This window comes from Quercus lobata, chromosome 7 (assembly GCF_001633185.2).
Source record: "Quercus lobata isolate SW786 chromosome 7, ValleyOak3.0 Primary Assembly, whole genome shotgun sequence".
Classification (NCBI taxonomy): Eukaryota; Viridiplantae; Streptophyta; class Magnoliopsida; order Fagales; family Fagaceae; genus Quercus; species Quercus lobata.
The window spans coordinates 24,204,343-24,221,097 of NC_044910.1; the positions used below are offsets into that span (position 1 = coordinate 24,204,343).

The 16,755-nt window shown below is 32.6% G+C and overlaps 2 protein-coding genes across 3 annotated transcripts; one reads left to right on the plus strand and one right to left on the minus strand.

Annotated features, from left to right (window-relative positions):
* The first annotated feature begins 2,145 nt into the window (after positions 1-2,145).
* Positions 2,146-3,985, plus strand: LOC115951236 (homeobox-leucine zipper protein HOX11). The gene is made up of 4 exons (XM_031068422.1): positions 2,146-2,557; positions 2,717-3,039; positions 3,152-3,231; positions 3,333-3,985. Exons 1-4 carry the CDS (start codon positions 2,266-2,268, stop codon positions 3,694-3,696), a joined length of 1,059 nt encoding a protein of 352 aa, XP_030924282.1. The 5' UTR covers positions 2,146-2,265; the 3' UTR covers positions 3,697-3,985.
* A 4,312-nt stretch (positions 3,986-8,297) lies between these two features.
* LOC115953080 (protein trichome birefringence) lies at positions 8,298-14,987 on the minus strand. Of its 2 annotated transcripts, XR_004083647.1 has the most exons (7): positions 13,716-14,987; positions 13,062-13,254; positions 12,744-12,937; positions 12,466-12,624; positions 11,778-12,132; positions 10,625-10,759; positions 8,298-8,723 (listed from the first exon to the last, which is right to left on the minus strand). XR_004083647.1 is itself a non-coding variant. In XM_031070560.1 (5 exons), exons 1-5 carry the CDS (start codon positions 14,753-14,755, stop codon positions 11,778-11,780), a joined length of 1,941 nt encoding a protein of 646 aa, XP_030926420.1. In that variant the 5' UTR covers positions 14,756-14,987; the 3' UTR covers positions 11,359-11,777. The 2 variants fall into 2 exon arrangements, 1 of the variants encoding a protein (XP_030926420.1); XM_031070560.1 differs by lacking the exons at positions 8,298-8,723; positions 10,625-10,759 and having other exon boundaries at positions 11,359-12,132.
* Positions 14,988-16,755: the final 1,768 nt, after the last annotated feature.

Sequence of the window (16,755 nt, forward strand, 5' to 3'; positions counted from 1 at the left end):
GGATACCTATATGTTGGTGGCTCTTCTTCTAGTTTCAACTTTCAAAGAAGAGCAAATTTTGGAACTAGCTTCTTTTTTTCTTTTTTTTTTTCTCAAACTTTATTATAATGACACATTGTGAATAGTAGATAAAAAAATTACTTATTTATGTGAAATCGGTAAACAATTATTTATATGAGAAATGCTAATCAGTGTCCTAATATTTTGACAGTTTTTTTCATTTCTCATAAAAATGATATTAAAACTTTCTTAAAATGTATTAAGACACTCGTTAGCATGACCCTTACTTATAATATGTCATATTAAAATTGTGGTAAAGTTGATGGAAAAAAAAATTAATCCTAGAAACAAAATTTGAAAACACTTTTAAGGATTCAAAAACTCATGACTAGCAAATTTTGGGTCACAGTTTTTTTTTTTTTTTTTTTTTTGAAATGATAGAAAAAATATATATTTATGTGAGAGTGATAAATAATCTATTTTAATATGTTATGATTAGAATTGTGCTCGCAAAAAAAATTTGTAATCCTATGAACAAAAATTAAAAACACTTTCAAGAGGATTCATGGCTAGCTATGGATGTTAAAAGACACAAAAGGAAGGTTGCCACCTTTAATTATGCCAAGAAAAAATTAAAAAAATAGAACTTTCCTTGGAGTAGGAAAAGATGGTCGTTTTGTCTGCCGAAGTAAAACACATATTATCATGGTCAAATCTCGTGCCATTGTGACTAATCCTTCCCAATGTTTTTTTTTTTTCTCTGTTCACACTTCACGCTTACTTTCATTGGTCTTAGCCCAACCAATTCATGACTGCCACGTGTACGTGTGGACAGTATAGGTGGACTGTTTTGGCTTGTAAGTCAGCGGACCAAGCCATCAGTCATTTCGTTTCAAATTACGTCACTGATAATTAAATTTAAACTCGGAAACTGCAAAAAAAACCTTAGCTTAATTTGGTTTTCCATCATTTGGAAACAAACAAAACAAAACCAATATAATTGTGGGTTTGGTAGAAAAACATTAATCACCCCTCCTCATATGATCATTGTCACGATGATGACTATGTACAGTAACAACATAGTCAATGAATCAACAGGGCCAAATGATGCAAGCCGTTGGATGAGTTATCATTTTCCAGTAATTGTGATGATATGTGGCCCTTTGTTTGGTAAGAACACAATTATTTAGTGACAATGGGGAGTAATTATTATCACATTAATTACGAACAATTCTTCTCTCTTTTTATTCTTTATTTATTTAATAAGTTCTAAAAATGCCTCATTTTTTAAACATCTTATGTTGGGTAGGGATCCAAACTTGAACATTTCCTTAGAAATACTAAGAAAGTACAAATAATTCACAATTTTATTTACACATGTTAATGTGACAATATATTGTTTGTATGAATAAAAATAATATTAATAATGAATAAGAGCATGTTTCAATCACAACTTATTACATCGACAAATACATAAGAATCGTGCACAATTCTATTCTTCACACTTCTCTATAAATAAAAAAATGTTATGTTCAAAACATTCTTATAACAAATATTAAATAATAAGTTATTATTAATGAGTTTAAATAAAAATCAGTCTAAATTTTTAAAATTTATTATAAAAATATTATGAAAGTAATATATTCTTTCTCCAAAAACCTCTTGGATCCGTTGGTCACTTAAAGGATGCTATAGGAAGGGTAACATAAATGCCACGGGTATGTTTTATTTTCAATAAAAACATTCTCTTGCCATGTTGGTGATAAACTAGGAACACAAAAAAGGAAAATATCTCGGGCAAATTGTGTTTTTCTATATCCACAAATTTCCAAGGAAGAAAAAGTCAAAAAAAACACATCCAATTTTCAATTCTTTTAATAAACCAATGCTTAAAAGCTTTGGTTGTTTAGACAAACAAAATCTCTCTTTGCCTCCATTGTATGAACCGGTTTGTATAATTAAATAGAATCACGTGCACTTGTCAACCTGAATATGTCGGTCAATCTTTTACTCGCACAAGGCAAAAAGAAATAAATAAAAAGGCACCAGTGTTTAGGGTTTCTGTTCTGTTCGTGTGTTTGCATTTAATTTTTTTTTATACATATAAAAAAAATTGAAAAAAAAAAAAACAAAAACAAAAAAGTTATCGGATAGGGTCTCTTTTTAAGTCACAGCCCCTTTCATCAACAACTCAAAAAAACCAAACCTTTGTGAAACAATCAATCTTCTCTCTGTACTACTCTTCTCTCTTCTGCTCCTTCCAACATGGAACTAGCTTTGAGTCTTGGTGATGCACCGAAACCATTCACGTTTCTTGACAAAACTCCTAAGTTGTCTAACAAGGATCTTGGGTTCTGCATGGGCTTAGGAACCAGTAGTGGATCAAGATCATCGGATGAGAAAACGAGAGAGACCCGTGAGAGTGAAGAAGACGATGGTGATGAAAGAAGAAGAGTTTCTTCAGATCCACCACTTCAGCTTGATCTTCTACCTTTCACACCTGTTCTTCGCACCCACCAACCTTCACAGCTTCGCTTTCCTTGGCTTACTGATAACTGTACGTAATGCCCCACTTGCCTTGTGCTCTTGTTTTTGTTGTTTTTTTTTTAACTCTCTTTTATCTCTTTCTTTCAACTTTATTAGGTTATTTAGGATCTGGGTTTTTGTGGGTTTTCCTTGCTTTGCTCATTAATTTGGCTTAACTTGCTTTCTACAGTGGCATCTGAACCGGGTTCTTCGGATGGACCGGGAAGAGGGTTGGATGTGAACCGGTTTCCGACGGTGGCGACGGCGGCGGAGGAGACAGACGATGGGGCAGCGCTGTCTTCTCCAAACAGTACAGTTTCATCATTTCAGATGGATTTCTGTGTAAGAAATGGTGGAAGAAGCAAGAGAGATTTGGATATTGAGACTGAGAGAGCAAGTTCAAGGGCGAGTGATGATGAGGAAAATGGTTCCACTCGGAAGAAACTCAGGCTCTCCAAAGAACAGTCTGCTTTTCTTGAAGAGAGTTTCAAAGAGCACAGTACTCTCAACCCAGTAAGTCCAAAGCTTCAAATTTTAAACACCCATTTCTATTTTGTTATAAGTATTAATTGATTGGACAGTTTTGTTTATTTGTTATTTATTCCTGCAATGAATCAATGTGCAGAAACAAAAGCTTGCTCTGGCAAAACAGTTAAACCTTCGTCCTAGGCAGGTGGAAGTTTGGTTTCAAAATAGAAGAGCAAGGTATTTGCTTATTTTAATTCTTATTAATATGTTTGGTGGGTTTTGTGTATATATTTTTTTAAAAAGTTTGTACTTATATTTTTTCTTGGCAAAAATTACAGGACGAAGCTAAAGCAGACAGAAGTAGATTGTGAGTATTTAAAGAGGTGCTGTGAAACCCTGACAGAGGAAAATAGGAGGTTACAAAAGGAACTGCAAGAACTAAGAGCTTTGAAAACCTCTCAACCTTTCTACATGCAACTCCCTGCAACCACTCTCACTATGTGCCCATCTTGTGAACGCGTGGCCACCACGACCACAACCACTTCAGGTACCAATGGGAACACCAACAACAACACCACCACCAACACCAATAATACTACTAATTCAGCGGCTATGTCACTTGCTAAAGCTAGATTATACCCTTTTTCTTCTCAAGTCCAAGCTCACATGCAACAGGCCCCAGCTCACCAAGCAGCTTCATGAGAAAAAGAGAGATCGATGTCACGAGTCTCTAATTAAATGTACTCATGACTTTTTTCTGTTTGTATATACTTTTGGTTTGGAGCATTTTCCTACTTTCTTTTGCGACCTTTTTTTGTCTCTAGTTTGTGTCTTGTTAATGGAGTTTTGGACGCGAGAAAAGAGAGATTAGAAGGGTGATATATATTTGTTGATTTATGAGAAAATTCAAAAGATTTTTGTTAGAACAAGTTCTTAGCTATATATGTATTTGTAACTTTCACTTTGTCAATTTTCTGTTTATTCTGTATTCTTTTTGGGTGTGAAGCATCAAGGACTAGGATTCTCAACTTGAGGCCAAGAACTAGAAGGGGACCAGGAAGGATTGAAATTTTATGTGAACATAGGATCCTAAGAAAATATTTTTGGGCCCTAGTAGTAGGGCTACTGTACAAAATTATGTGCTGTATGATTGCAATGCAAACAAATGAACTACTAGGAGTTTAATTTGTAGGTACTGGCAAATTTACTAGTCCCCCACCCAAGAATAAAATTACTTGCAACTAGTAATGGCAGCCTTGGAACCTACAGGAGGCTGCGAGTGATGGCATTTGTAACTCGGCCATGGCAGGTGATAAACAAGTATGGAGGTTCGGTCTAGCAAAAAGTTGTATGGAGAAGTAGCACGTGAGAAACAATTGGAAAATCAGTTGAGGTGGTTATTTTGTGGGACATTAGGTCGATCGAAATGGTCAAAACCTAAGAGAATACAGTTACAAATTCTCCCCTTTACCCAACCTTTTATTTAACATGTTTCTCATGAGATTAATACCCTAATTTCCACCTGAAGGTTGAGAGAAACCCAACAAATACTAATTGACCGTCGTAGTCTTTAATTGAATTTGATCGTGTTTATCAATAATAATAAAAAGCCGAAAAGAAGTTCTACCTGTTTTAGGCTTTATGGGAAACTTTTCAAGTGGGTTTGGAGTGTTTGCAAAGCCCATGGAAGAAATGCTGTGCAAAAGCCCAATACAAGAAGACATGCTGGATATAATAAAGCAAAGCAAGCAGAATAAGAAGTTGACCATATTACCGTACTCGGCACAAAACAGAAATAATGAACAATTTTTTAAAAATTTTGATGTTACTTTTATGAAAATTTTAAAAATTATAAAATAAATGCAATTGTTTTTTTTTTTTTTGGTATTAATTTTTTTTTTTAAAAGTATTTTATAAACGAATGCCTTCAAGACATCCGTTGAAAGATGTCCCTTTTGCTTTGTAGAGGATTTTAACAACGTCCCTACTGTTGCTATAAAATTCAGAAAACTCCAACGTTAACTGAACACACCAAACTCCACCCTTCATTAATTTATGACATCAAAGGGCTCCTGTTTTTAGACACTCAACAACTATAGTTTGTGTGTGTTTTTCCCTTCATTATGCCATCTTTCTCCCTCCTCACCTAACTCATGCCTCCACTCATTTATAACTCATTAATGTAGAGATTATCGATCATATATAGTCATAACTGGCTTCTTCTTTCTTTTTCTTTTTTGAAAGGTCATAACTGGCTTGTTGTTTCCTCTCTTTGCCTACATGTTGATTAGGACTAGGAAGAAACAAGGATGCACTCGTAGCCGCCATTGCTGCCAATGTTTAGGCAGAAAGCGAACTTGGGTCCAAAGAAAAGACAAAGCCAATCAAAATTCAAGAGTCAAGACAACGAGAAGGACCCAACGTTTTTGTGAGACCAATAGAGAGGCACGTAGCATCACTCTGTTGGAACCATGCCACCAAATCAAGGCGTGGAGCATGCAAAAAGAAAGAACCATCATCAGTACAATTATATGCCTTCATAACCAATCCAAGGCTCAATCCTCCTAAGATGCCTTATTCCACTATGAGTCCCATGAGGTCAATCAAAGGGGTTGTAAAGGCCACAAATAACTCTTCTATACCATATGCTCCATTACATGCAACAAGCCTAGTATGGACAAATGAATGAGGCTAAAACTTAGTAACATAGTAGGATGTCTGATGTCTCCCATGTTGTCAAAATGGGGTGATGATATTATTAATGAAGTTATAGCACATTCTGCTTATTTTGTTAATTAATTTTCTTTATGGAATGGTCATTATGCACATTTAAATTTCAAATACTTGAAAGTTGAAATATATGTGCAAGCATGGTTTAATTTCTTATGAGCATGATGATAATGCTAAGTGTGAAATTTGTATTCAAGCCAAATGACAAGCCCTTCTCAAGATCCCATAGAGATTCACAAATTTTAGATCTTGTACATATTCTAATATGAGATGAGTTCAAGTTACATCTGGTGTAATTTCACAAGAATTACACATTTTTTGAACCATTGATTACTATTAGATTTAAAGGTTAAAAACACTCATGGTAATGTCATTATTACTCTCTAGAAATTAGCCAATTAAGCATTAAATCTTCTTAATAAAGGGAGAAAAAAAAACACACACACACACACACAACATTAACTTTCACTCTTCTCCTCATCATCATCTTCTTCCTGTCTTCCTCTCTCACATCACCTTCTTGTTCTCGTGCAAACAAATCATAAGGGAGCAAGATAGATGGTTGTATATTTAGCTACTTAGGTTTGCCATGAATTTTGATGTAGAGGTTAGCAATTAAATTGTTATTTTGGGGTGTGTTGAGCATTGGAGAAGACTTTGGGGCCATATCATGGAGGACATTAACCATGGTGGTCCTTGGAATGTTGCTGTTAAGTGTTGATTATCCAAAGACAAATAATGTCACAAAAGTACTAGCTTATTTTGCCATAAACCATGATGCTTTGCATATATTGATGGAAGAGAGCCCACATTTTTTTAAATCTTTCAAAAGACTATGGTGGGAGATGATGACATGTTGTTAGAGCACTAATTTTTTTTAATTGACTGTGTCTGTGTTTTTAATCCTTAGAAATACTTAGCCTCAACAATCATTCTTTAAAACAATAGTGACTTTGGCCATGTCTTTCTAAAATTTTCCAGTACCTCAAGACAGTACTGTAAAGAAATCAATGGTGGAGGCTAGAAAATACATATTGCAAAAATAAAAGATGATGAGGAGAGAGTGAACGTTAATGCTATGTTTTTTTTTTGTTTTTGTTTTTTTTTTCTTTTATTAAGAAGATTTAATGTTTAATTGGCTAATTTCTAGAGAGCAATAATGCCGTTACTTTGAGTGTTTTTTGACTCTTAGATCTAATAGTGCTCAATAGTCCAAAAAAAAGTGTAACTCTTGTAATGTTATATCAGGTGTAACTTGAACTTATCTCTTCTAAAATATTTAAATTAAATGGTTTGTTAACTAGCGGAGCCAATAGGTGCTTTGAAAAGTTTAAACATTGCAAATCAAAAGTAGAAATGATAGATGTGGGGAATACTTCTTACATGATTTCTTTACTTTTTGTGAAGAATATGAAATTGTACATCAAATGCCTACTTGTTAGACTCTTCAACAAATTGGTTTGGAAAAATCGGACACTTGTAGAGACATGGTTAGCGTTCACTATCTTAAATGCAAAATTACCATTTTTTTTTTTAATTTGTGGGTAGAGGCACTCATAGCGTTCCATGCTCGTAGAGTTCAATTTAAGAAAATACAAATGTCATCATATGAAAAGATGTTTTCTTTTGGGTAACTCCATTCAAAAAGTCAAATTCTTGCTAGAACATTGTCAAATTTGGTTAGCACCGGTCAAACTTAGTCTAAATTGATAATTTCAATACGTATAATTTTTCAATTTAAGAAACACATGCTCTGCTTTCTTGATTTTTGACAACAGAGGTTGGGGTATACATATCCAAAATTCCTATGGTTAATTATTAACAAAGAGAGTATTATATATTATCAAAAAAATAGATTATTAGAAAATCAAGGCCGCAATGTCAGTATGTGCAGTTTGGATTATGATTTGGTACAATACCTATTCACCTTTCTCTCTCTCACAAATTTTTTTTACATTTTACTTTTTAAACTTTTACTTTTACTTTTGTTAACTTTTATCTTAACTTTTTTTAATTAATGGTTGAAATTGAAAGTTGCTTTCTGCAACTATCAATCTTAACCATTGATAGTAATTGCATCAGGTGCAATATCCTAGATATTGCACCTGATCTCAATCCATGCAGTTTGAGGTTGAAACTACAGACAAAGTGAATGATACAAATATAGTTCACATATTCAAGATGAGATGCGCAATATTTACCTTTTTGACCTAGGTTCGATAACTAAATTAAGGTAAAATTATACTCTCCCTTAACAATATCTCCTCATATCTCTTAAAGCATGATCAAATTTTTTTTTTTTTTTTTTAAATTAAAAAAAAATGTGCGTAAACTATTCAATAATGACTTCAGTACCCTCCAATAACAAACAATTCACATGTGCAATGATGACCCTCCAAATTAATATGCATGTGATGTGTTTATGCATGAAATTTGTGTGTTATTGGAGGGTATTAAAGTCATTAACAACTTAGCATGTGAGTAAACAAATTCTCATTTTTTTTTGTTTTGAATTTTCCATTAGATTTGACCAAAAATACTAACAGAGAAACAAAATGCTCGTTACAAAAAGCCAAGGGGATTGTTACAATTTATCTTAAGAGGAGAAATACAATTTTCCCTAGAATTGATTAAACATAAGTAACCAATCACACCTAAAAACTCAATCAGTCATGAGTCTTCATAAATCATCAAATTCCCACTTCTCACATATTGTACATGATGCTCGTGTGGAGAGTGTGTAAGATACGCCCAAGCAAACAAACATTGTCATTCTCAATGGTCGATTCCTTGAGATGATCTAGCTTTCAACACCCTCTATAATCACTTATCACTCCATCAATTAGAATCGGGTATCTCTCAAGGAAAAGCCATAACCCCATTGCTGTACTGTGATGGAATTGTCTAGTCGACTTCATGGAAGAGGTAGGCTCAAGCAACCAAGAAACGTGTGTGTGATAGAAAAGAGCTGGTAATGTTGATGAGCATTATTGAATTTGCTGGTCAACAGAGGTAAAAGATCAGAAAGTCCAGATCATATAAAACCGAACTTCAAATTTAGATGACCGCTAATGAGGGCTTAATTGAGTTTCTAAAAAGTATTTACAGGGCTATAGGCCCACTATATCTTTCCCAGTTTAAACGGTTGTAACTCACAACCAAATAAAGAAAGGAGTTCAGTAATATTAAAATATCTCACACAATAATTTGTCAATTTTCGCTAACAGTGCTTTATTATATATTTTTAAAATTATTTTTAAAAAAAAGATAAAGTTTAGTTACAAAATTAGTTATAACCTAAAATTACAACCTTACTTAATATCTTTTTATTGAAAGTGAATTTTGACAAATTCACAATTGGATTACATTTTCTTCTTATATCATTTATGCTTGCAAAATTTCTATAAAATTAAAGATCAATAATTATGTCATCAATAAATTATTTAATTGCAAGTTTTTATAGTTTAAAATTATGCATAAAATATAAGATGTTATATTAAGAACATAAAGAAGGGTAAGGCTTAGGTTCAATGTCCAGTAGTACTGAGCTCGTTGAGATGATGACATATGTCTACTTTTGAACACGTGTCACTATCTTACTGGGTCCAGTACACTGAATGCACTGAACTTAAGCCAAATCTCATAAAGAATATGCAATTTAACAATTAGATTTTCAAAATGGAAATACATAAATTTTACACAAACTACTAGAAAAGTTTTTTTTTTTTTGAAAATCTTATTGAAAAGTTGTTAATATGTGATACATTACGGTTACCAAGTTCTTTAAATACGTTACATTCATTTGGTAACCAAGCTAATAAAATATTTTCAAATATTTTACTTCGAAACAAACAGAACGTATATAAAAAACATTATTCAAGTGTTTTATATTTTAGTGCTATGTGGCATAAACATGCTAGCAACTGTTGCCAATTTATTTAATTTTTTAGACTTGTTATGCCCGTCTAGTAATCATGTTAATAAAATGGATTTCTTTTCTTTTCTTTTTTCTTTTTTTCTTCTTTTTTTTAGAAAGCTAATAAAATGGATTTAGGGATGAGAAACGAATAAAGAATACATTATAAAAGTGTTTTATACTTTGAGCTATTTATCATAAAAAGAAATAGCAAGTGTTGAGAATTTTCATACTTGAATATAAATAATTCGATTAAGGATAAAATTTAAGTACAATTTCTTAGATTATCTAATTAAATTAAAACATACAAAAAAAATATATCTTTCTGAAAGATAATTAAATTTAATGAATCCATGTATTGAACTTAATTAAGAAAACTGAGGTTTGCTCTAATTTTTGTATCAACTTTTTAATAGACCAAATAACTAATATATTGTTTAGTTTAAATTGATTTTCCCAAAACATAACTTCAAGACAAGAAGCATTATGACAAATGGTTAAAGACAATTGAAATTTTAATATTTTAAAAATTATATTAAAAAAAAACCCCTATACTATACTTATCGATTTTCCCCAAAACACAGTAAATTTTTGAAACTCCTATACATAAACATAGTTTACTAATTTTGTATAGAAAAATCACTACACTATTTTAGAGATTGAAAAAGAAAAAATATATATATATATATATAAATCTTTTTACGATGTTTTCAAAATAAACTACCAAAGATAAAGATGAATACTACTCACAATATCAGATTAAGATGAATACCACTATATTTCAATGTTTATTTAGATGCATATTAGTTACAAAATTCAATCCTCATTTCACTATGCCTAAAAAACTCTAATGCATCCTAATCCTACAAATAACCGAGTACAAGAAATGCTTCTTTTTGAATTAGCATCTCCTATTGGTTCTCAACAATGGGATACCTGTAGTTCATTAAAAAAAATAAAAAGACAACAACAACAATGGGATACCTGTCAACATTCTTTAAATGCGGCAGCTTATGCCATTTGTTATTTTCTTATTTTGTTGATGCAATGATTTGTATTTTGCTCCCGCTAAGTATTCATGATCCACAATAGTAGCTATTATGATGCCAATCTCTAACGCTACAACATGAGAAACACTATCGAGCAAGATTCAAATAACAATTTTCAGAAATATAATCGTACATAGAATGGCCAAACATCCCATGTGACAAAGTAGGGAAAAGTTAACAAGTGTAAACCAAAATGGTTTTCTATATTCTTATTATATGCCAGTACTCATCAAAAGAAACAAATTGTCGTAATCATCAAGCTAGAATTCCCCGTGTCTAAATAAATAATATTTACTACATCTTCTAAGGAAAGGAATGACATCAAAGAGAGCCTAAACAAACATAGTTTGAGACACTATAACAAGGATCCCATGTACAAGGTATGAAAGTGTAAACCCAAATGGTTTTCTCTATGCGTACTATATGCAGTACTCATCAAAAGAAACAAATTCTCGTAATCTTCAAGCTAAAATTCTGAGTCTCTAAGCAAAGAGTAATATTTACTGCATTTTCATAGTAAAGGAAATGACATGAAAGAGAGCAAAACAAATATAGTTTTTTTTTTTTAATTTTAAGGATTCCATGCCCAAGGTATGAAAGTTTGGGCATCACAATTTCAAGTGCCAAATCATAAAATACACTAAGGAATAGAAAAAAAAAATCGGAAGGGATGAGAAATAATGATTACAACTGACAATTTCTTTAAATTAAACAAAACAAATTATAGATTTACAATCCTCATAGCTTTTGAGGCTAGCTAAAAGAGGAAGTGGATCTAGAGGGAAAATTTTCCAACTACAAATTGGGAATCCCTGTCTTTGTTCTATCCTCTCCCCTTCCTTTCTTACATTCATATAAACAAAGACATTATTACACCACAGATTTACCTCTTCAAGAATTTTTTTTTTTTTTTTTTTTTTTCCCTTCTCTATAATTTATAGGAAAAAAAAATACTCCTCCTCCCCATGTATCTTGTTTGTTACTATAGTTCCCAAAAAGGAGACAAAAAACTATACTGAATATAGGTGTGATTGCAACTCAACAATTAATTAAAATGTGGATGCAGCCTCAAGTTCATGTAGTTTTACCTAAGGTCTCTTCTGATGTTGCTGCATTTTATGCTGTTTTATTAAGAGCTCGGCATAGAAAACCTCATTCCATGCATCAGGAACACCAGGTAGGCACCAATGGCTGCAGTCTTGGAACCTCAATGGTGATCTCCTTTCCTCCTTAGACAGGTACCGCTTCCGGTAAATTGATGGATGACCATCCTTCCTGAAATCTGTCATTCTTGTAATATTCAAGTAGGTGACATGAGTTTTCATCCCTTTGAGTACTTTCTCCAGTACGGTCATCTTGGGTGGATATGGCCTCAGATATGTCTCATTCTTGATGGGCTGAGTCTCATGATCACATTGCCCACCAGAATTCCACTGTCCACCACTGAAGAGAGACAAAAGCCAATAAATTTTTATTGCTACAAAGATTCAATGATGCTAAATTCTACAATTCAAAAAATAATAATTTGATGCAGAATTATAAACACATTACGGAGGAAATCAACAAATTGCTCAGTCAGTCAAGCATGCATATTTCATAATTAATATATTGTTAGTATTAATAAAGCTTTAAATTCTGATAAACTAACAAGAGTCTCAGCAAAGAAAAAAGTTCTGCAGCTTTGCCAAAAGTCATCCAGGGAACAAATAAATATTCATCACCCAAATTTATTCATCCAGGGAAAAAAAAGCATCAACATAGGTATTTTCAAATTACCTGAAATGGGTGTCGGAATAACCCCTGAAGAAAACTTGAGACTTCGATGGATTTATATTGGCATCAACCCATCTGGCCCATGTAGTTAAAGCTTTTCGAAATGCCTCAAGAACATTCAATTCACCATAGACATGGCTTCCTTCTTGATAATAGTCTTTCCTGCAATTTTCATCGGAAATATATTAGTTAACTCCAAAGGGGGTTCCAAACTAGAAACTATCTTATACTCTCAAGAACAAAATGCATTCACTTCAATATGAAAATGATGTTGAACTTACCCTTTAGAAGTTTTTTCATGAGTCCACCAGTGTCCAGTGTTAAAGATGATAAAATCTGCTCCTTTATATTGATCAGAAGATCTCCCTACTAAATCAAGACGAAGAGTTTCCTTCTTTGATCCATTTTTGTCTGGCAATTCCCATTCTCGAACTAAGAAAGGAGATACAAAGAACTCTACAGTGCAGTCATAATCCTATCCATCCAACCATTCCAAACCAAAAGAGAAAAACAATAAATAAGGGAATGATGCACATCATAACAAGGAAATAACCAAATTAATGCAGTACACAAATAAGTAGAGCAGTTCATTAACATACTTTGAATATGAAAGAGTATGATGCTTCCCCTCGAAAATAATGTCTACCATTGGCTTCATAAACCTTGCTCTTATCTTTCGCTGAGTTCCTCAAGATGCAAACTAGAGATTCCCACATATTCCTATTCAGAGAATCACCAACAAAAACTAGCCGCTTGCCTCTCAACAAATCCAATAAGCGACTTCCGTCCAACCTATAAACAAAAGTTCATCTAAGTCAACCTCATTAATGAAAACAACCCAACAAAAATAAATTCATGGATCAATTCCAATAGAGGTATATATTGTATAAAACAAGGCCAAAAAACCTAGAAGACTAATAAGAAAAATAATTAAATAAATAAACTGGAGGCCAAAACTCATTACCTACTCTGATCTAAGCAACACACGACTCAGACACTAAATTAAATTATCACCTTACTTGTAACTACCTTAATTCAAGCTTGATAGAACATAACACAAAGTCGTTTTGAATATCAATGATACTAAAACAGTTAGCCATTAAAAAATGAAACTTCTATACTCTTACTGGATACCAATCTCGGAATAACAGAATCCAGAATCTGAATTGAAAATCATTTTGACTTCACAATTAAAAATAAACACCCAACAAAAAATCAAAATCATCATAGGAATCTACAATTACACCACATACCTAGGAAGATTGCACCCCTTAGGCTTCCATTTCATCTTCTGGTAATCTTTATCAGGTCTACCATTAAGAATACAATTGAACTGCTCATCAATCAGCGAACAAGACCCAGGTTTGTAAAGCGGATACGAATCATCTCTCACCCATTCCCCATCAAAAAAATCACAGTTAATCAAAGACTCCACCAAACTATCCCCTCCCTTCTTCACCGAAACACCTGATTTACTCTCATTGCCCTGTTTCTTCAACAGGGAAGCGCCTTTCCCTGCCTCATCAGAATTACTCTTACTTGGAGAACCCAATGAACTCAAACTCTGATTTTTAGCCACAGGAGCTTTTGCCGGGGCTGATATTGAAGTCTGATTGGTGTTCAAAACTTTACCTTTATCAGAATTCTCTACACTTTGAGTTTTGTTATTCACAGAAGTTGGTTCTTTATTCACACTAGGAACAGAATTCACAGGCACAGTTGTAGTGTGATTCGCTTCTGCCACCGGAGATTCTGGGGCAACAAGTATAGTCTGATTTGGATTTGGGACTTTACCCTTATCAGAAACCAGTGTAGTTTGAGTATGGTTCTGGAGCTCTTTGCTGGGACTAGGAGATTGGAATGTGGTACTAGTCTGATTTGAGTTTGGGACTTTACCCTTATCAGAAACCGGCGTAGTTTGAGGATGGTTTTGAAGCTCTTTGTTGGGACTAGGAGGTTGGAATGTGGTATTAGTAGATCTATAAGTATTAGTGGTTTGTGGGGAAGTGTTGTTGGGGAAGAAGTAGGAGAAAATAGAAGAGAATTGAGATCTATCAGAATCACCGTCGGTGGCGGTGCTACTACTACTGAAGATGTTGGTGAACCAAGGAGAGGCAGAGTTAGAAGAGGGGCTGAAAGCTAAGAAAATAGTGAAAGCAACAAAAGCAAGCATGAACCCATATACAAAAACAACGGTTCTTCTTGTTTTGAGGATGAAGAAGAGGCTTTTGAGGTCTGAGATCAAGGTTCCTCCATTGATATTGGGGATGTTCTTTACAGCATTATTATCCATGGAAGAAGAAGAGAATTGAGAGAAAGAGAGACAGAGAGAGAGTGGGGGTTGTTCAAGGATCAAAAAAAGTGGAAAGAGAAAATGGTACTAGTAATAGTTCTAGAGAGAGAGAGTTTTGTGGTCTCTATGAGAACTCTAGAAAAAGTGAATGCCACTGTTTAGTGTTACTTCGTTTGTATGTTTTTTAAGAGAGAGAGAGAGAGAGAGAGAGTGGAGGGTTAACAGTTTACTATGAATGGAAGAGGAACCGACGAAGACCTTTTGTCACTTTGGAAAAGAGTGTCTTGAAATATGACTATTGTTTTGTGGTTTATTTGCGTCGGTTGCCACTGTTGTCTTGTGATTCGGGGAATTTTTGGAGAGAACTGTAGTAGTCACTACTCACCACGTGTACTGTTTTCCCCACCGCTTGGTTTCATAAAACACCCATCATCCGCAAAAAATTGCACCATTTGTTCTTTATTGATACACACGAAAAACAATCATTTAAGTTTAAGGAAAGAAACTTGTTTTAATTTTAAATTCAATAATTTTATATTATTTTAATCATCCCTTTATAAGGCTTTTAAAATATATTGATATTGCTATCAAAATAAAAAAATAAAAATATATATTAATATTCTACGAATAAAAAAAGAGTCTGAATTTGATAAATAGAGAGTGTATAACTTATCTTTTAAATCATTCAATATATCCTATCACATCTAATAACATTTCAATAACCTTCTAATTTGGTTGAATTTGAATATGGGAATTAGAATTAATTGAGTGTAGTTATGTTTATTTTTAAATATGTGATAAGATAATATGACATGTTAGAATTAAAGGATAATATAAGTTTTTTTATCATATTTTTATAAAATTTAATCTTTAAAAAAAATTAAAGAATGAATTCTCTCTCTCTCTCTCTCTCTCTCTTTTCAAACCTTTGGACTTTTTTTTAAAGAAAAAATCAAACCTTGGGACTTCAACTCAAATAATAAATGATAAAAATATAAATATCATCCGAAGTTTGGGCTAACTAGCCGAACCCCATTTTATGGAGTGGAAACTTCAAAGTTTCAATATTTATTTTCATTGGCAAAAAATATTGTAATTTGATGATACCATATTTATTTAAAATTATTTATGTCTGATCATCAATTAACGGAGAAAAAACTGCAACTAGCAAAAGGTCAGAGGGTAGGTGAACCCCATCTCCTATAACGGAAATGAAATAGCTAGAACGGCAGCTATGTTCAACCATTATTTTGTTTTTTAGAAGATTGGCTTTTATATATTTTTTCCTTTGGTCCAGACTCCAGAGATATATACTAGAATTAGATAAAGGACTATAAAACGAAAGATCCCGCCCAAAACTCCCCTATAAATGTAACGACCTTTTATCTATTTTTTGAGTAAATGACTCTCTATATCAAAATTCATAAACAACATTATTTTTTTTTTAAAAGAAGAATTCATAAACAACCTTGAGTAATAAACTAATTAACTTTTGATTTTTTTTTTTTATTGAGAAAAATTAACTTTTGACGTTGCACTATATATGCAAATAGATCCAAAGTTGTGGCAAAAATTGTAATATTAATTAGTCCAGTTAATAGGTAATTTAGGGTATTTAATAATGAATTACTTTAAGAAAATTTTAATATCACTTCTATAGGAAATATAAATACTGTCAAAAAATCAAGAATAATAATATAACTACAAACTATTTTACCATATTTTTACAAATTGTTATTATGACTAACCTTCTATTGATTCTCATCTAGTCCCATCAATAACATTATTATTTTTATTTACCAACAATCAGTTACCATATTAGCCGTTTGTAAAAAGTTTTTGTAACAAAAATATTTTCCACAAATCAATAACTTATATATATATATATATATATATAGAATGTCCTTTTAAGAAATGTCTTTAGAGTGTTTGTTAATAAACTATTGAAAAATGTTAACTAATACCCCAATTTTAGAAGCTATTTTTAGAAATATTTTGTT

Excerpts from the sequence above, each read along its gene's own strand:
- LOC115951236 (XM_031068422.1), top strand. The coding sequence starts at position 2,266 with ATGGAACTAGCTTTGAGTCTTGGTGATGCACCGAAACCATTCACGTTT. Across the intron at positions 3,040-3,151 it reads AGCACAGTACTCTCAACCCA|AAACAAAAGCTTGCTCTGGC; the intron begins GTAAGTCCAAAG and ends ATCAATGTGCAG. Across the intron at positions 3,232-3,332 it reads TTTCAAAATAGAAGAGCAAG|GACGAAGCTAAAGCAGACAG; the intron begins GTATTTGCTTAT and ends CAAAAATTACAG.
- LOC115953080 (XM_031070560.1), bottom strand. The coding sequence starts at position 14,755 with ATGGATAATAATGCTGTAAAGAACATCCCCAATATCAATGGAGGAACC. Across the intron at positions 12,938-13,061 it reads CATACTCTTTCATATTCAAA|GATTATGACTGCACTGTAGA; the intron begins GTATGTTAATGA and ends TTGGATGGATAG. Across the intron at positions 12,625-12,743 it reads CATGAAAAAACTTCTAAAGG|GAAAGACTATTATCAAGAAG; the intron begins GTAAGTTCAACA and ends TGAAAATTGCAG.